Source organism: Oryx dammah, unplaced genomic scaffold (genome assembly GCF_014754425.2).
Source record: "Oryx dammah isolate SB20612 unplaced genomic scaffold, SCBI_Odam_1.1 HiC_scaffold_18, whole genome shotgun sequence".
In the NCBI taxonomy this organism is placed as follows: Eukaryota; Metazoa; Chordata; class Mammalia; order Artiodactyla; family Bovidae; genus Oryx; species Oryx dammah.
This window is the reverse complement of record NW_024070202.1, coordinates 20,128,500-20,149,323: the sequence shown is the minus strand read 5'-3', so window position 1 is coordinate 20,149,323 and position 20,824 is coordinate 20,128,500. Positions and strand designations below refer to the sequence as shown.

Sequence of the window (20,824 nt, the reverse complement as noted above, 5' to 3'; positions counted from 1 at the left end):
AACAAAAAAAATAATAGAATAAAAATAATTTGAATACAATTGCTTTTCATATAATCTTTGAGTAACAATATGTAACCTGTTATTTTGTGTATTGGCAGTAAACCAAAATGTCATAAAATGCCTCTTACTGAAATATTGTCATTTGGAAACCAAATCACTAATGGCATAATGGAAGATAGTTAATACAAAAATATTTCTTTTCAATTTGAAAATAAAATTGTGTGTATGTGTCTTACTTCAAAAGCCTTGACTTTTGGTTAAATAAGATTAATAATTTGCTTTTAGATTTGTTTGACACTTTGATGTAAAAATCTTCTTTGTATCATGTGAAAATACAGGATGGGTCTCAAGAGCTACTTTAGAATTATTTCAGGAATTCTAAAAGAATTCAATCCTTTAACACTTAAGTTAGACATATTTTTTATATAAATAGTAGTATATTGAATTTTAAAAAAAATTGATGTTATATTTATGACCTTCTCCATTTTTTAACTCATGTTGCAGGTTCTTGACAAACTTGGTTTAAAAGCAAAAATGATTTTCAAAGTGTTTTCCACTAAGTATAACAACTTCTGTTCTCATTATAGTCAATTATCTTTAAAAAGCAAGCTATAAGAGAATATTTATTTTTGCAGAGTTCAGAGTGACCTGATATTATAACTTGAGTCAAGTGTTAGTGTGTCTTTACACCTTCTTTGTACTTGCAGAAAATAGATGCAAATTGAAATAAAATTATGCCAGTTTTTCCTCAAATAATTAGTAGTCCTCAGAAGTTTTACTTCACAGTACAAAACATTGAGGGGATAAATATTTCTGTTTTACCTGTATCATTTTTACAGTGGAATGATTTTAGTTCTGAAAACCAGGAAGTACTTCTATTTCCTATACAGGAATTTGAAGAGATCAGGATCTATTTTAAGTGTACATACACACATAACTCTGACTTCTAAGTAAATACTGCCACTTCCCCATCTTCCTGCTACTGACTTTGAAAGAGCAGTTCTGCTTCAGTCTGTTCGTACATGACCACCACTTCAGTCTATTCCTACAGTCTTACAGGACTTATAGAGACTCTACTGTGGGAAATCTTTTGTCCCTTACTACAAGGGGAAAAAAATGGAGGGGCTGGTGGCTGCCCCAGTGTCTCTTGAGGTTCTCTGTGACTAACGCACTTCCGGTTAAACTCCCTGAAATCATGCCATTGCCTTTCACCCACCAGTAGTCTGCTGTCAAAGGTATTAGGGCTGCAATAGCAGGCAAAGCTACAAGTATCTTAAAATTGTAATTCACAGTACACTGTAACAGCCTCTTCTTACCCTGAGCCTAGTCCACTTTTTTATCCTTATCGTCAGTTACTTCCCTGTGTGAACTCTGCACTCCAGTTGACTGCGTCAATATTGCTAATTCCCAGGGTCACACCTGCCTGAGTGCCTCAGCTTTTATTTAGTTTCTCTTCTGCTTAAATTAAATTTTCTCTTCCTTGTCTCCCTTCCCAGAACTCTGCTTATCGAACTCCTATTTCTTCAAAAGTCATCTCAATGCCTCATCTCAACAACCGTAGTCATTTTTAGTATCCCCCAAACTAATGTAATTTTAAACTTTTGAATCTCAGTTATACTAAATACCTCTTTTAACATAATTGTCATATTCTTTGTCATTATATTATGCATTCACCTAGAATTGTACTCAAGTCTTTGCATATATTATCACTCCTATACTTCTCTCCACTGAATTGTAAGATCCTTGAGAGTAGCAAGAATTATTTCTATTTCTAACCCCTCTAGACTATCCCTTGAAGCATAGGTAACCATTGCATATTGCAGTCAGTTCATAGGTATTCAATTAATGTTTTGAAAAGTTCTTTTTTAAAAAACCACTTATTTATTTTATTTATTTCTTTGGCAGTGCCAGGCTCTTAGTTGTGATATACAGGATCTTTGGCTGCAGCATGTGGGACTAGTTCCGTGACCAGGGATCAAACACTGGCCTCCTGCATTGGAAGCTCAGAGTCGTAGCCAGTGAACCACAGGGGAAGTCCCTGAAAAGATTCTCTTTTTTTTCCTCTCCAGTCTATCATCTAAATTGTAAGGACTTCAATGCCATACTCAAAAACAACAGCTCTGTTAAATGTCTCCTTACCAAGGTCTTTTGGGCTTGATGGTAGGGAGGAAAAGTCATATTTAGTTTCTGAGAGAAGTTTTGCATATTATAATTGGCATTTTTGTATGCACATGAAAGTTTATTATATAACAGAATTTCATCAAAGTATTATAAAATCTTTCCTTTTGGTGAAATGATAGAAAGCCTAAATAGTCACATTAATATGAAGCATATATTTTTATGTATAAGAGGATTTTTAAAAAAATACACTTATCACTAATTTTATCACAGGTGACATTTTATAATCTCAGTACTACAGGAATGGGAATATTCCCAGATGTCTGGAATTAAATCTTCCCATAAATAATAAATAAATTCAGTATCATAACTATCAATTTTTCAACCATAAAAGTATTCCCCAAACAACATGACAGTGTTGCAGTGACTGATTATCCAAGCCATGCTTTCCAAATTGCCACATCGTTATTATAATTAAGACCACACTGGGACTTATCCGTGCAAATATCTTGACATCACACCGAAAATGCTGATGTGGCTTTAATGTAGATTGGGGCAAGAAAATAAATAGTCTTTATGTTTGTAAACTTAACAGTTATCTTGCAGTTCCTGGACGCATTATGCTGATGTTGTAGAAGCTCTTTTCTTATTATTTTTTTCAAAACCAACCAGTCAATTCCAATGTCAAAAATAATCCAGAGTTTTAAAATCACAACTTACATAGCATACGTATATTCAAAGTAAAAATGGGGTCAGTAAAAACATATTATTCAATTGAGGAGGGGTAATTTCACTATTAAATAAGAAGATATAGTTTTAAATGGTTATGTAAAAATGAACATATTTTTCTACAGTTAGCATGTGTTTTCCTAAGATATACCATTGGATAAATCTAGGGCCTCAGGGAAGTCGGTAATAAGAGTGCTCATTTACTTCTCTCCAATCCAATTAGCAGGTTCAGGAGTTGTCCCTATTCAAATACTAAACTTCTTGCTCCCCGGGTTGCTGAGCTGTGTGATGGAAGATAGGATATGAGCTGTGACAGATGTTTTCACCTTCATGAAGCAGGGGACAGTAATGAAATGCTATTTAAGACAGGTTATTCTGATGTTGATCCCATGTTCAACATTGCATAAGTGACTATAAATTACAGTTAAATTATCACATGAATTGCCTACTGATTTACATGCTGAATGGAGGGATGTCCTTAGTCACAAATGAAATGATACCTAAAGATCAGCTCAGGGTGTGATTTTGCTTATTACTTTTACCCAGATCTCAAACTTTAGGAGCCATCCTCCATATTAATGTTAGTTGCTCAGCTGTGTCTGACTCTGTGACCCCATGGACTGTAGTCTGCCAGGTTCCTCTGTCCATGGGATTCTCCAGGCAAGAACACTGGAGTGGGTTGCCATTCCCTTCTCCAGGAGATCTTCCCAACCCAGGGATCGAACCCAGGTCTCCTGCCATATTAGGGTCACTAGCTATTGAATCACTCTTCTTAACATTTTATACTTTTTAAAACTTGCTTTCCTAATATCTAAAACCCACCTCTTATTATGTTCAGTATTCCTCCATTTACTATCACAGATATGTATGATGAACACCCAAGGTTCCACCGTTCCATGTGAACAACCAGTTATTTTCTATTCTTAAAATGAAATCCAGAGACTACATAAGTGTGACTAGATCAAATTGTCAATAAAGTAAACAATAAATTCCTCCAAATACTCTGTTTTTAACAGGATATAGCTTTTTATTTTCAGAGCTGGCATCACAAATAGCATTTAGGTAAAAACAAAAAAACACCGGACTCCATAAATTCCCAACTGCTCCTGTGACTGCATCATTTAAGCTATCTGGACTCATCCGCTTCATAATTTTTAACTTGTTCAGCAGCTGTGGATATAAAATGAGATCCCACCTATAAAGTACTTATAATGGGGCCAGCATGTTAAAAAAGAGTTCCATATTGATGACTCCACACCACATTCTATTGATTAAAGGACACATGCATTTAACTCTTTATCATCTCTGTAATTACTGCATCTTATATTAGGTTCATTTTAAAATCACTGTGGCCAAGCAACAGTTATAGTTGTCATTGCTAGTACTTGGGAATTTCATTGTTATTCCTCAGAGCAATCAGTTCAGTTCAGTTCATTTGCTCAGTAGTGTCCGACTCTCTGCGATCCCACGAATCGCAGCACGCCAGGCCTCCCTGTCCATCACCAACTCCCGGAGTTCACTCAGACTCACGTCCATCGAGTCAGTGATGCCATCCAGCCATCTCATCCTCTGTCGTCCCCTTCTCCTCCTGCCCCCAATCTCTCCCAGCATCAGAGTCTTTTCCAGTGAGTCAACTCTTCGCATGAGGTGGCCAAAGTACTAGAGTTTCAGCAACCCCATAATATTTCTACCAAAAACAAAGAAATAAAAACAGGTAAGGGCCATTTGAGGAAGGAAAATAAACCCTCCCTTGGTTGCTAGCTTAAATCTTTCATTGACAAACATCTTCTGTTACAATTAAAAATGGAGCCACATTAGAACTTAGAAATAGGTACCAGTATCCTGGAAAAAAAAAAAAAAAAAACAACTCTGGAGACAACAGGGAACACTCTTTAAGAAATCCTGGATAACCAATGCATGTGATGCCACAGAGATGATATATATAGGAGAACACAAACTTTGATGAGTGTCAACTAATAAGCTACTTGAAAGATTTGGATTCTGAATGTAAAGAAGTTTTAGGAATACCTTCCCTTTTAATTTATGTAAAAGTGGTACATTTTTTAAAAAGTATTTAAATAAGTCATACAAAGCTATTTGGGTGAGCATACAGTAAAAATTAGAGTTGATAAAAAAGTATTGTAGTTTAATTGGATGCGATTTTACTCTCTCTGGGACACATAAAATGATGGTCTATCTCACAGTCATTCACACATTTTAGATTTGAAGAAATATGGTGTATTATCATTCATACGTGTATAGTGTATTCTTCAGTGATGCCATGGAGGGTCAGAAAGCATCTATTGATTTTAAATCAGCCTAAATCCTAATTCACTGAAATGAGCACCACTGTGAAACCTATAATTAAGACTTTCAATTTGATGGGTATCGTTTGTGAACATGCTGGGTTTTCCCATCTGTAGATTCTCAGTATCCACGTTTCCTCTAGTTAGGAATTACATAGGCTTCGTTTGTTCCTCCTTTTCATCTTCTCTAGAGAATAATGGCCTGTCCTTGAGGTCCTCCTGAGTCCCCCAAACCGAATATCAAATATACCACAAAGTTTTAAGCCAGACAATGCCATTCATGCGATTTGCCTTCCTAGCAGCGTGTGGCCACATGTGCTAGTAAGTGGCCAGTATCATTCTTATTTCTTAATTCCAAGGAACAGAGGATGATAAGGTTTCTGTTGGCACCATATCTAATCTGCTAATACTGTCTGTTTTTGTAGGTGGTGTTCAGTGCCCAAACAGCAGTGCTCTGCAAGAGGTACGCAGCTGTAACGAGCATCCCTGTACTGTGTACCACTGGCAAACTGGACCCTGGGGCCAGTGTATCGAGGACACTTCAGTTTCGTCCTTCAACACAACTGCAACTTGGAATGGGGAGGCCTCTTGCTCCGTTGGCATGCAGACAAGAAAAGTCATCTGTGTACGGGTCAACGTTGGCCAAGTGGGACCCAAAAAGTAAGGACTTGAAAATGACAGTAGATAACTCCTGTGGCCAACCGTTTTGGGATGGGCCCAGGCTTCACTTGCTTCATGAAATGGAGTGTCTGATGCTCATCATACCTGACCTCAAGAGTAAGACTTAACTCTGTTTTGAAGGCAGCCACTGATAAAGTTATAACAGCTTGTACCTGGGATCCATAAATTCTGTAGAAATCTCTCCATGTGGTACCTACTTTCAGTGTTATAGTAGCACTTTCTGCTTTTATTGAGCTAGTGAGGCACTGAAAGAAGTGCTCACTCTAGGCCTGGCTGATCAATAGTGACAGTATCCAAAGTCGTAGCCATGGAGGTCATCAATGACCTCCTGTGTACCCGTAGGCTGTGGAGGCTGCCCATCTAGTTGAACTGGGCAATAGCCTTCTATGATCTGTTTTTCATTTCCCTTAGAAGGTACTGTATCAAAAATACTGAGGCCAAATGTACTACATCTTTTAATGGTTAAATGAATAAACCATTTACTCCCAAGAGAGAGCCTTAGGATAGGATGAGGGTTAGAATAAGCAGAAAAAGCACCAGTGTCTCACTGTAGTTAACAAGTAGTATGATAACACAGCAAACAGTTTGCTAGAGAACCTGAGAGTTGACATATTGTATGTGCCTTGTGAGAAATTAAAAAAAAAAAAAATATCAGCATAAACTGGGCTAATCATTTCTTGGAGAAAATTAATAAATCAGTTATAAAAATATATGCAAAGAGGGAGAAAACTCTTATCATTTGCAATTTAGACAGCATCCATTTTTTAAAGTTTGTATCACCTTAGCCATGTGAAACATGAAAAGTAAAACCCATCAGTTTTTCACTGGTAGAAAAATGGCTTATTTTCAGTGGTATAAAAATTTCTGAAAACTTGGTTGAGTACTTAGGTTTCGTGTGTGGTCTTAAACATACTGCTTAAGTCAAATTCTGGCTTCAGTTTTCAAAAATATTTGCAGAAATTTAATGAAAACAAAAAGTAGTAATGTAAGCAGTCAATGAATCTTAGAAATTATTTTCTCTTGGAAAATTGAAAATACTTCTTAGTATTTCAGAGAAATGATAATAATGTAACTGATATATGACAAACTCCAGGGGACAAATAAGAATCTCATGATGACTTGTTTTTTTCTAATGGCCAGAGTTCTGGACTTTAGCAATATTTTGCCCCATCATTTAGTTAGAAATTAGGAAACATGCAAAACTGATGGATTTACTTTTCATGTTTCACATGGCTAAGATGATACAAACTTTAAAATTATGGATGCTGTCTAAATCAGCAATGATAAGAGGTTTTTTCCCCTTTGCATGTATTTTTATAACTGATTTGTTAATTTTCTCCAACAAATGATTAGCCCAGTTATGCTGATATGGTTTTCTTTTTGTTTCTCACAAGGCACATACAATATGTCAACTCTGGGTTCTCTAGCAAACAATTATGTAGTTAGAAAATATATGCCAAAAGATTTGAATAAATTGAGAAACTATTCCATATGCTTCATAGGTAGCCCCAAACCAATATTTCAGTAAAAATGATGCTAAATTTGTGATGAGTGTAACAAAGGATATTAATGTGCAGTATATTAAAAGTCAATAGCAGTAACAGCAGAAGCAGAAGTCCCAAGTGCTGAGGGATTGTGGGACTTGCTGGGACAAGCAAAGAGGCAGAAATGTTTGCTGCAGGGAATTATCACCTGACCAACTTGTCATGGTTCAGATTGGAGGGTTATTGTTCTGAGCTTCTACTGGTAAGCTCACTCTGTTCCTCTTTTGCAGTTTCATTTACCTTTTAGATGTTGTGTCATATTTTCCTCCCTTATGCAAACTACAAAGTGTTTTCCTCAGCAGTGGGTGTACATACACGCAAGCCTATGTGTGGTAAAGCCTGGTGGATTAATGTCATTAAATCATTCAATAGAAAGGATATCCTGAAGCCCCATGTCAGAGCACCACAATAATCCATTAAAAATGTGCTTTACCCTTGCTGCCTTTATTCAATGACCTGGATACAAGTATAGATTTGTTAAATCAAATGAGTTTCCTTTGCCCTTAAAGTTCTAAAAAATAAAGCAAATACTGTGAATTCCAAAGAAAATATTACTACCCTTATGCTTAAATATGCTAGGTTAAATTCAGTGACTGCTTTTCGGTACTAGACATTTGAAACAAAAATGCAAATAGAAACCTTGTTTTAAACTCCTCTTAATAAAACAGATTACTGTGCAATGGCAAAATCAATGTTATTGATCTTATCTATCCTCCAAGTAACAAACTTCAACTCCTATCACATCTGTTTAATTTGACCTTGAATAAGATTTCGGGGAAAATCAATCCCTTGATTTAAACCACAAACACTAAATACAAACAGTACAAAGGAGAAAAGAAGCATGTTGACTGAACCAATTGCCTCACCAAAGGAAGTCTGAATTCATTTCATTGGATGTGATCTAGGCTGTATAATTTAAATCGGTCTGTTCATTTAACAGCTTTGTTGTTGGTAATTTTGTTCTCCACAGCTAACCAAATATCTTGCTGAGGAACTTTCTAAACTAAAATAGAATTTTTGAGGTTGTCAATGATAGCATTGTAAATTCCATTGATTTATTTAGAGCTAAAATTTGAAAAGGATGTAATTGAGTAATGCTCTCCCATTGTTAAAGTTCTAAAATTACCTCATTGAGAAGGAATGCTTCCAATAATACTTACTAATAATTCCATAGTTTCAATAAGAATTAACAGGATGATTATATGTGAGGTTTTGCCATATAATGTTTCCTGGTTAAGAATGTAGGTTAACATAATTCTAGTGATTTATAATCTCAGTTGTAACAAAACATTAACTTCTAATGATTCTTATCTAAATTTCTTTTCTGTTCATGACTTTGAGTAGGCATAGCAGTTAGGAAAGTCCAAGCGTATATTCAACATAAACCAGAGAGAATATTTCATTTTGAAATGCTGAATCCAGTGTGTTTTTTAAAATCTACTTTCAAATAAAGCCTGCTGTTACTGAGTAAGAAAAAACAAACAAACAAACATGTATCTGTATAGTTGAATAGAATATAATACTTATGGATGAGATAGGACACATAAATAAAAACTTATATATCAAAAATGAAGTGTCAGCAGAGTGCTATATAGAAATTACGGGAAGGAGATTAATGATGTTGTTTTATTCACTCATAGTTCAGTTCTGAAAACCTGATTAACTTACTTGTTGAAAGACAATTTATCTTGACGTACAAGAAATTTGACTTCTCCTATGGGGAGTATTTTTAAATCCCATTTTTCACTAATTTGCCAAATTATTCCAGCAACAGTTATACTGGTTGATTCATTTCTTCACTGCCTCTTAACTTACTTGTCAGAGATGATATGATACCACCTCAAAAGAAAATTCTTAGGAATCAGAACATTACTTTTAGTTACATGAATTATGTTATTATGTTTTGTTGTCCTTATATGCATCTTCTAGTATTGATAACATTTGATTGCTAATGATAGTAGAATCAGATTGTGAAGATGCAGAAAAGAATTGGGAAATTTAAAAATCATGTAATAAGTACACAATAAACAAAAGAGTATATTTAAAACTCATACATCAGCTTCCTGAAATTCTTCTAGGAAGTGAAACCTTATAAAGTATAAGGCATTTCAGTGTTCTGTCATTATTTTTCTCTTGTGTTCCTAATAATATATTTTATATTTTGGTGTTTTTAAAAAATTATAATTAAGCTAATTTTACTATAATTTATGTCAAAAACACAGTGTTTGTTTTTCTTTAAATTACTTATTGACTCTTTTTATTTATATTCATTCACTTTTATTATAATTTATTAAAATACCTAAAATATTTTAAATCCAGTAGATTAAAACTTGGAAGAAAATGGAAGAAAAAATAAGAATACAGTGACTGAAACCAGGAACAGAACAAAAATTGTTTATCTTAATTAACTGTATACTTTATTGTCTTATTACTTATTTTTTATGACATTCATAGCTGTAAATATAATATTGGTTTTTGAGCATGTACTATGTATAGAATATGCCATTATAAATTTACTTTTTGCTAAACATTTTTTGTAAAAATAAAGTACAGAGTAGCCTGGAAATTTATGATTGACAATAATCCTATTTAGTTATACAAAGGTGTAGAATTGGTTCCTTAAATTGGTAATTTGAACTTTCATAAATTTCTTATAAGGCATGTTAGAAAATGCAGTTTTATTAATAGATTGTTATAAATGGATAAAGAATAATTATTATATTTTCTCTTACATAGCACAATTACTATAATTAAATTTTCACTTCCTGCCTTGAGAAGCTTTATTGAGGTTCAGTTCAGAAGAATTATTTTAGTTGCATAGTTCTTGTCAAAAAGTAGAAAGAATCCTGGAGGTTGAATACTACAGATGTATGACTATTTAGCAGTTTTGGAAGTAAAAATTCTAAAGATAAAAAAAAATTACCTGGTTCTGGGTTAGTACAGAGGTCTAGTAATCTCCCTTTGCTCTTCCTAGGTGTCCTGAAAGCCTTCGACCTGAAACAGTACGACCCTGTCTGCTTCCTTGTAGGAAGGACTGTATCGTGACACCATATAGTGACTGGACATCGTGCCCTTCCTCCTGTAAAGAAGGTATGCCCTGAAGAGTTCTGAAGGCAGTTCACCCAGGATCCCTTGTCTAGGCCTCCAAGTTCCTCTGACTGAGCAGTGTTTTGATTCTTACATGGGGCTGACTCTATGATCCTGGATTGGGACAAATGCCATGAAATTTGGATTTCCTTCTAGAAAATAATACAGGTTTTAGAGTACGAAATAAATAAGTCAAATGAGTTTTATGCCAAAACTGACTTAAATAACTGTGTGATATCGATCTAAGTGAAAATAGTCTAAATTTTATTATATTCATAATGTTTCCTTAAGCATTGATTCTACAAGAATGTGTAGTGGCCTTGTGTATTTCAAAAAGAATACAAAGTGATCTTCTGAGTACTCCTGGTTTTCAACCTACTTCGCTGCAAGAAATAGCCATGGGACCCGATTCACTACAGATTCAATTATGTGACCCAAAGGATGGGAATAAAGGAAAGAGGGAAATGATCAAAGTCTAACTCTGCCAACACTTAACATGCCATGAGGCATGTATAAGATGAGGATTTGTTCCCAGTTTGGTTTGGTTTCTTCTTGGTGTAATTGTCCTGCAGTTTGTGGGTCGTCTGCTTGGCGGCTCCATAGTGGGGCTAATGGCAGCCTCCTCCAAGAGACCTCATGCCACGTGCATAAGGTTCTTTCTCATTGCCGCTAAGAAAGATGTCCTCATCCTCTAGGTGACTGTACAGAAAGTGAGCACCTTTCTCTCAGTGTCACAAATGACCTTGTCTCCTGCTTTTTATTTTACTCTCCTGACAAATAGAGGTAGTTTATCTTAAGTTTCTTCTCTGCTTCTACTTATGCTTCTTGACTCTTACGATAGGGATTAATGTAAGAATCAACTTCTGGTTTAACAACTGCTTTAAATTACCAGAATATTTTTTTTTTAATCCTGAAGATATTACATAAGATTATAAACTTCATAATTGATTGTTTTTGCTGTGTGGTTATTTTATATAGTTCAAATATGGGCTCTTTTTTATGCTTTTTCTATTTTAAATACCATTGATATATAAAATAAATCACAAAGTAATAGAAATTTTTTCTCTGTTATTTCATTTTTTAGCATCTTATTTATCTATTTATTTTGGCTGTGCCCAGTCTTCATTGCTGGGCTTTCTGTAGTTGCTGCAAACAAGGGCTCCTTTTCTTTCCACTCTGGGACTTCTCATTGAGATGTCTTCTTTTCTTGTGGAGCACAGGTTTCAATAGTTGTGACATTCAGGCTCAGTTGCTCTGTGGCATGTGGGATCTTCCTGAACCAGGGATCAAACTCATGTCCAATGCTTTGGCAAGTAGGTTCTTTTTTTTTTTTTTAATTTATTTATTTTTAATTGGAGGATAATCAGTTTACAACATTGTCTTGATTTCTGTCCTACATCAACATGTATCGATCATAGATTATACATATATCCCCTCCCTCTTGAACCTCCCTCCCACCTCCCACCCCATTCCACACCCTTAGGTTGTCACAGAGCACCAGCTTGAGCTCCCTGTGTCCTACAGCAAATTCCCACTGGCTATCTGTTTTACATATGGTAATGTATATGTTTCCATGCTACTCTCTCAATTCCTCTGGATTCTTAACCTCTGGATCAAAAGTCTTTTAAGGCATTTTAAAGGCTTTGGGACAAAAAGAGTTATCATTACTCTTCAAAAATGTTAATGACTTTAATCTTGTTGCTATAGTAATGTCTTTGTCATTTTTATTCAGATTTTCTTCTTTTATCCCCTTACTTTATTTTTTTAAATTTATTTTTGATGGAAGGATATTTGCTTAACTATTGCATTGGTTTCTACCAAACATCAACATGAATCAGCCATAGGTTTACCCATGTCCCTTCCCACTTAAACATCCCTCCCACCTCCCTCCCCATCCCACCCCCTAGGGTGTTTTCCCCTGAGTCATACAGCAAGTTTCCATTTGCTATCTATTTTACATATGATAATGTACGTTTCCATGCTACTTTCTCCATACCTCTCACCCTCTTCTACCTGCCCAACCTTTCCATAAGTCTGTTCTCAGTGTCTGTGTCTCCATTGCTGCTTTTGAAATAGGTACATCAGTACCAACTTTCTAGAATCCATATATATAATATTGTTTTTCTGAGTTACTTCACTCTATGTAATAGGTTCTAGGTTCATCCACCTCATTAGAACTGACTCTGTCTCCTTTCTTAAAAACTAAATAGCATATGATATCCTTTAGTTTGGTCACAATCAGCAATAGAGTTGTAGTTTCTCATAGATTGATATTTCTGTGATAATTGTTGGTTATTCATCATTACCATGAAAATGGTTGTTGAAATTTATGTGCTTGAAAATTTTATTCTGGATATTTTTATACTTAATATTTTATATTGATGTAAGCCATTTACTAATAATTCCAAAACATGCAGTTACATTGGTAGTACCATGATTAATAACCTCACAGAACTTTAACATTTGTAAGGAAAATTTTTGAAAGCGGAAAAAAACTTTGCCTCTTCTTTATATTGGACATTTTTTCATTTTGCATAAAATATTTTGATATAACAATTCTCTTGGTCTTAAGTATTTTAAAGAAATAAAGTAGGGACTTCCCTGATGGTCAAGTGGTTAAGACTGTGTTTCCATTGAGAGGGCATAGGTTCAATCGTTGGTCAGGGAACTAAGATCCTACATGCTCTGTGGTGTAGCTAAAAAAAAAAAAAAAAAAGCCTGGTGTGATTATATTAAAAAAATTTTAAGAAATAAACCAGAAATATTCCATTAAATTGATTCTAGACTAGCCCTCCTAAAAATAGGGAATCAGGTAAATATCTCTCATTTCATTATACCTTCATTTGAAAGTAATTTGGGATATTGAAATGTGTCCAAGAATTAGTTTAGAAGCCTATGAGTTGGTTATTTTATTATGCATTATCTGTGTCTGGAAAAGGAAGAAAATAGATATAACTTGTTAAAAACCTATAATTGGAAATTAAATAACATGATTTTTAATTTGATCTCTGCTGATACTTTTTATAGCACTAAAGCTGTTTTACTCTTTTCTGACCATTTATAAAATATAAAAAATTTTATATGACAAAGTGTAATAACAAGGCACTTAAAAAAATTTTACAGATGAGGGAACAAATAAATTGTAAATGCTCTGCATGTAGTAATTAAATCAATACTCATCTGTACTATATGTATAAATATATATTGCATTTCTAACTTATTGATTACTGTATTTAACTAACACTTTGATGGCCCTACAGAGAAAAGCTTCAAAGAAGCTTTTGATCTCATTTAAAATATAGAACTATTCTATATAGATCAGATAATGTAAGACTTAGATGACTCAGTAACAAGATTTAGTGGTAAAACAGAAAGAGCTCTAGGGAAAAAACAGGGAAAATCCACTGTGGGAGCAAATATCAGGGGAAATCTTGCTGAAAAGAAGGGAGAAGAGACCTTTTTGAAAGAGAGAATGCATAAAAGAACCCCAGGTGATCAAAAGCATCAGGAAAAGTCTTAGTGACCAGGAAAAAGATCGACTGTTCAAAAGAAAGTGGGATCCAACCCACTGGAGCTTGGAATGTCTGGGAGAAAGTCAGAATGTGAAGTTGGAAAATTGAGGCCAGTTGTGGAAGATTGAATTAGACTTAGGTGGCGCTAGTGGTAAAGAACCTTCCTGCCAATGGAGGAGATGTAAGAGATGCCAGTTCCATCCTTGGGTTGGAAAGATCCCCTGGAGAAGGAAATCATAACCCACTCCAGTATGCTTGCCTGGGAAACTCCATGGACAGAGCAGCCTGGTGGGCTACAGTCTGTAGGGTTGCAAAGAGTTAGACATGACTGAAGCAACTGAGCCTGCATGCATAGCAGGACACAATTTCTAGTTTTCAATTGAACATAAAAATGAGTAGTGAGTTTCATGATGCGTGTGTAATATGTGTGTGTGTGTATATGTATATATACACACATATATGTATGCATCAGTAAACAGGGAAACCAATTTTCCTGATATCAGGAAGCTTATTTTCTGGTAGTATGAGACAGAAAGCAGATGATACCACCCTTATGGCAGAAAGTGAAGAGGAACTAAAAAGCCTCTTGATGAAAGTGAAAGAGGAGAGTGAAAAAGTTGGCTTAAAACTCAACATTCAGAAAATTAAGATCATGGCATCTGGCCCCATCACTTCATGGGAAATAGATGGAAAAACAGTGGAAACAGTGTCAGACTTTATTTTGGGGGGCTCCAAAATCACTGCAGATGGTGATTGCAGCCATGAAATTAAAAGACGCTTACTCCTTGGAAAGAAAGTTATGACCAAGCTAGATAGCATATTCAAAAGCAGAGACATTACTCTGCCAACAAAGGTCCATCTAGTCAAGGCTATGGTTTTCCAATAGTCATGTATGGATGTGAGAGTTGGACTGTGAAGAAAGCTGAGCACCGAAGAACTGATGTTTTTAAACTCTGGTGTTGGAGAAGACTCTTGAGAGTCCCTTGGACTGCAAGGAGATCCAACCAGTCCATTCTAAGGGAGATCAGTCCTGGGTGTTCTTTGGAAGGACTCATGCTAAAACTGAAACTCCAGTACTTTGGCCACCTCACGCGAAGAGCTGACTCATTGGAAAAGACTCTGATGCTGGGAGGGATTGGGGGCAGGAGGAGAAGGGGACGACAGAGGATGAGATGGCTGGGTGGCATCACTGACTCGATGGATGTGAGTCTGAGTGAACTCTGGGAGTTGGTGATGGACAGGGAGGCCTGGCGTGCTGCAATTCATGGGGTCGCAAAGAGTCTGGCATGACTGAGCGATTGAACTGAACTGAACTGAACTGAACTGATGAGACAGAAAAGGCATTTAATGATCGTTCTAATGTCTTGATGCTTGTGAAGGATCAAGTGAAGGATTCAGGGTAGGTAAGAAAAAAGATGTGAGATCATTTTGGAGAGTGCAAAAGTGGCCAAGTAACATGTAATAGAATTTGTAATAGGCAATATGGAATAGCCATGTAGTCATTCATTTTAAAATGAGTTGCTCAACACAGTTGCCACTGTTTCTTCAGCCATGTTCAGCTGCCTGAATGAAGGCAAGGTGTAGGAAAATAATTAGTTTCGATTAAGGTCAGGGCTCTTCTAGAAGAGCACAAGAAGGGGAGAGTGGAACAGAAAGTCAAGAGTGTTTTCAATGGAATACTTTTAATAATAACGGACACGACTGAAGCGACTTAGCAGCAGCAGCAGCAGCAGCATGGAATCTAAGTTGGTTTGGGATGGAAGTGAGGTCATGAAGGGTATGATAGAGAGAAAAAATTGATTGGGAGAATGGATTGGCAACCTTTAGAAGTGCAAAGCATTTTAGTAAAATTAACGTTTACCTTTAGTATAGTAGGTAAAGTGGTAGGTTAGGTGGAATGACCAGAAATTAAGGTGTTTAAAGATGAGAATGTACAAATATTGATGAAGATGTCATCAGGGGATGACAGAAGAGCTAGTAATTGATGCAAAATGCACAAAAATAGTCACGGGAGCTGAGGAGGTACAGCAGTTCAGAGCCTCCAGTGCCTTGAATGGAAGAACTGTGTGGATGCCCAAACCAACAGAGTGGTGGCAGGGGTAGGTAGAGAAAGGATTACAGTGAGGGACAGTAATGAAATGTTAGTTGATGACTGCCACAGAGTAAATAGATGATGGTAAAATTAATGACAGGAGCTTCAGAGGAGTTAGATATTATTGAATTAGTTAGTATCACCCACTTAATGAACCTGAACTTGACCAAACTCCAGGAGACAGGGTTAGACAAAGGAGCCTGATGTGCTATACAGTCCATGGGATCGCAAAGAGTTGAACATGACTTCTCGACTGAACTACAATGGTGTTAAAGCGAGGAGAAAATACTGGGAAATGGCTAGGTAGAAACTGCCTCCACTGGCAAAGAATATGAAGGGAAATTTCTAAGACAAGATTGAAGCTGATAGACAACGTGTTCCTTTGGGTTGTTGCTGTTCATTAGCTCAGTCATGTCCAACTCTTTGCAACCTCGTGGACTGAAGCAGGCCAGGCTTTCCTGTCCTCCACTATTTCCCGGAGTTTGTTCAAACTCATATCTATTGAGTCGATGATGCCATCCAACCGTTTCATCCTCTGTCGTCCCCTTCTCTGCCTGCCTTCAATCTTTCCTAGCATCAGGGTCTTTTCCCATGAGTCAGCTCTTCACATCAGGTGGCCAAAGTATAGGAGCTGCAGTTTCAGCATGAGTCCTTCAAAGGAATGACTGGTTGGATCTCCTTGTAGTTCCGCAGACTTTCAAGAGTCTTCTCCAGCACCACAGTTTGAAGGAATCCATTTTCAGTGCTCAGCCATTTTTATCGTCCAGCTCTTAGATCCATATATGACTACTGGAAAAAACATAATTTTGACTATACAGACCTTTGTCGGCAAAGTAATGTCTCTGGTTTTTATTTGATATGCTGTCTAGGTTGGTCATAGTTTTTCTTCCAAGTAGTAAATGTCTTTTAATTTCATGGCTGCAGTCACCATCTGCAGTGATTTTGGAACCCAAGAAAATAAAGTCTGTTACTGTTTCCATTGTTTCCCCATCTGTTTGCCATGAAGTGATGGGACTGGATGCCATGATCTTCATTTTTTGAATGTTGAGTTTTAAGCCAGCCTTTCCACTCTCCTCTTTTACCCTCATCAAGAGGCTCTTTAGTTCCTCTTCACTTTTTGCTATGAGGGTGGTATCATGTGCATATCTGAGGTTATTGATATTTCTCCCGGAAATCTTGATTCCAGCTTGTGCCTCATCCAGTCTGGCATTTCGCATGTTATACTCTGCATATAAGTTAAATAAGCAGGTGACAATATACAGCCTTGACGCACTCCTTTTCCAATTTGAAACCAGTCCATTGTTCCATGTCCTGTTCTCACCTTTGGGTACAGTGGTGGAAAGATTAGAAGATAGAAAAGACTGACAGATTCAACTAGGTTGTGCCCAGCATATGTGCTGTGATCCAGGTGATGATGGAAGACATACAGGGGGAATCGGAACTGCTAGTTTATCAGGGCAAGTGAAGGTACGTGAGATGTTTATTTGGGATGGTGTCTCAGCAAAAGGTACTAACTGCTGTAAATTAAAATGCGTGGAACCACTAGGATACTGGTCTCCTCTGGAGCTCCTAGGTGGTAGAGGCCAAGGAGTGCAAGAATGCCAGTTCAGGAATCTGCTATCCTGTGAGTAAGAGGTTCCGAGAGGTGGGGCTGTGTTTGGCCAAGCTCAGACCATCTCACCACCAGCAGGGGAGCTCTGCCTCTTCTGTTTGGTAGCTCTCTGTTGAGTCTCCAAGAACAAAAGCCTTTCACAAATCTAAACCTAGACACTCAGACTTAAAAAGAATAACTATAATTGTGTATTGAGGGAAAGACAAAAGACCAGGGGGTGGCAATGGAGGTTGCGATTGAACAACAGTACCAAGATGCTTTGTGCGCTGGGAGAGGCCTTTTCTGTTCTGCCTGTAGACTGCTGTGACTGAGAATAAAGATACAATGGTTTTATAGAAAACTTGTCTTTTGTTGCAGGGAAAATAAAGCAATGACATGTCGTTAGCTTTTCATTATTTGATATGAAATAGGAATGAGGCAAGCTCCATTGAAATTACTCTGACTTCCACACACAATTTAAAAATGTTTAAAAAGTTTAACGTTCAAGGATAGATAATAGCAAAAGAAAAGTAATTTAGGAATGGGCTTGTTCTTTGAAATTTAATTCTATAGGTAAAATTTACATTTTATAAGAGTCTTGAACGTATGAAAATGGGGCGCTATCCTCCTTTATAAATCACTTTAGATAGGTAACATTATAGTATAGTATTGCAGAAAGAAAGAGCAGAGTAGCTTAGGGTTCCAGAAAGAACAGAGTAATTTGAAATTACTTCTCTCATGGTGTATGTGTGTGTGGGGGGGTGTCTTAGTCACTCAGTAGTATCTGATTCTTTGTGACCCCAAGGACTGTAGCCTCTGTCCATGGAATTCTTCCGGCAAGAACACTAGAATGGGTTCCCTTCTCTGGGGGGTCTTCCCAATCCAGAGATCAAACCCAAGTCTTCTACATTGCAGGCAATTCTTTACCACCTGAGCCACCAAGGAAGCCCCTCTCTAATGATAACGTCTTGAAAAATCAATGCTGATAAACATCAGTATTGAGGAGAGAGTGGTTTAATCCTCAAACCAGTGTACCAGTTAACTTTTCCAAATTTTCTTTACAAAGGGCTTTATTAAAGATGGAAAACATTTATGCATACATTTGTAACTCATCTTAAAAAATCAATACTTTTGATCAAATAATACACTTGACTTCTCACAATCTGTTTGCTTCTTTTTTTTTTTTTTCTTACTACATTTATTGACTTGAGGGCTGGAAGGTATATTGCAGAGGCACATTTTCTACTTTGATGCTCTCACGCTGTACTCTTCTAGAATTACCCCTGATGGGCTCAAAACTGCTTTTACATTTTACTTTTTGCATGAAATGTTTCCCTTTCAATTTCTTATCACTATGCTGCCCCGCCTGTCATCTACCTCACTTCCAGCTTAACCCATTTTAGTTTTGCCTGCCCTTTAAATCCTTCTATCAAGAAACTTCTCCAGTGAAATTTACCTTGAATGTCTTAAGATAACTGAAAAGTGTGTAACTGAGAAAGAGATTATATATCCTCTGAGTCTCTGTGGCCCATTACCACATAAATATGTTATCCTTTTTTTCTCTACCTATCCTAGGTAGGGATTTTCAAGTATGAACACTACAGGAATATTCCTATTTTTCCCATGCTCATTATTTCCAATGAAAGTGATACCTTTTTTTTTTTAAATTAAAACTAAAGAACAGACTTAGTACCCATGTGAATAATTCTATAAGGAAATGGATAAAAAAGAACAGAAGGTGTTAGTTTATAATCCAGTTGAAAAGTGAAGTTAATGTGTTTGCTCATTCAGCAAACATTTATTAAGACGTTACTCTGTGTGACCATTGCTCTCAGTGCTGAAATACAAAGATAAATGGAAACTGTATGTATCCCCACCACATGCAATAAGTGGTATAAATACATAGAGGTAACTATGAACTTTTCAAGTTCCACATTTACTAACTCAAGTTACTGGTGAGGAAGCTTCCACTTTTATTTATTAAATTCTTTTAAACATGTGCTATAGCTCTCCCCTTGCACTCTGATCTGAGGGCTGTATAACTGGCCTGAGCTCTTCGGTGCTGTTTTGTTGCATGTATAAGTAATTCGTTAACTGAGAGCTGAGAAGAAATGAACGTCCTAGTTCACAGGAATGTGGATGTCCTGACACTTTCTGTGTAACTCCATTAAACTTCCTCTCTAGGTGTTATGGCTTTGGAATGTTCCATTTTAATCAGGTCACAATCTCTGCCCTGTGGCTTGCACAAGGTTAAGGTATTTGAACTTTTTATAAGAATAAATGGATTCCCATTGTGGAATCAATTATGGAAGTGAAAAAGAGTTATCATAGTCTTATATATATCTAGTACAAGCTTGTGGAGATGGAGATAAGGCACTAGAATGTTTCAGAGTTTTATATTAGGAGGCTTTTTGCTTTCAAGTCAGTAAACAAAGTAGAATTGAAATACTAACATTTGATTGCTGCTTCCTATCTGAACACCCTGGGTATATACCAGGTGATATCTAGGTAATCTATATGGTACCACTGATGCTAACCTCATTGTCCCCTCCAGTCTCCAGATCCCTTGACCTAAATTCTGTGTCTGTTTTTTATCAGCCGGTTAAAAAAAGTTACTGACTCAAGACTTTCAACCACCTGGGAAACAAAGATCCCCCTGTGCTCTTTCCCTCTTTTTCCCTGTTAAAAAACAAGCACGTGTCTTCCTCCTTCCCTCAAGGCTAAACAAATGATATGAATGCTCATTTAGTCGTTTAAAAAGATTAAAGACACATCATAAATATAAAACATAAGGAAAGTAACAGATAATAGTGTAAAAAATAAAAGCATGGAGTCAGGTAGTAAATAGGGTAGAGGGAAGGGAGAAGAGAATTTATAATGTAAAACCAAAGTTAAGGTAAGCTTCTGTACTTGAGAAAATTAACTCTGAGATTCTGGTGAATAAAGCAAGAAATTGAAACACAGTGGGTTCTTAACAGATTTTGAAGGGAAGCAATATTTTTCCTAGCTCTAAATTATTAGAGGAATTTATCACCTGGGTCTAAAAAGAGCAGTCAGTGAACAATATAATAAATGAAGATAGCATTGCCAATTTCATTGAGTCCTATTGGCACTCCTTAGATCTTTCTTAGATAAATTATACTTAATATGTAAAAGTTGCAGTT

At 36.4% G+C, this 20,824-nt stretch overlaps 1 protein-coding gene across 1 annotated transcript in view; it reads left to right on the top strand.

Moving 5' to 3' along the window:
- THSD7A (thrombospondin type 1 domain containing 7A) overlaps positions 1-20,824 on the top strand; it is a 484,105-nt gene that overhangs the window by 381,448 nt on the left and 81,833 nt on the right. Inside the window, exons 8-9 of the mRNA XM_040260579.1 lie at positions 5,579-5,813; positions 10,353-10,468. Coding sequence (XP_040116513.1) covers positions 5,579-5,813; positions 10,353-10,468 — 351 coding nt within the window. The remainder of the gene's footprint in view (positions 1-5,578; positions 5,814-10,352; positions 10,469-20,824) is intronic.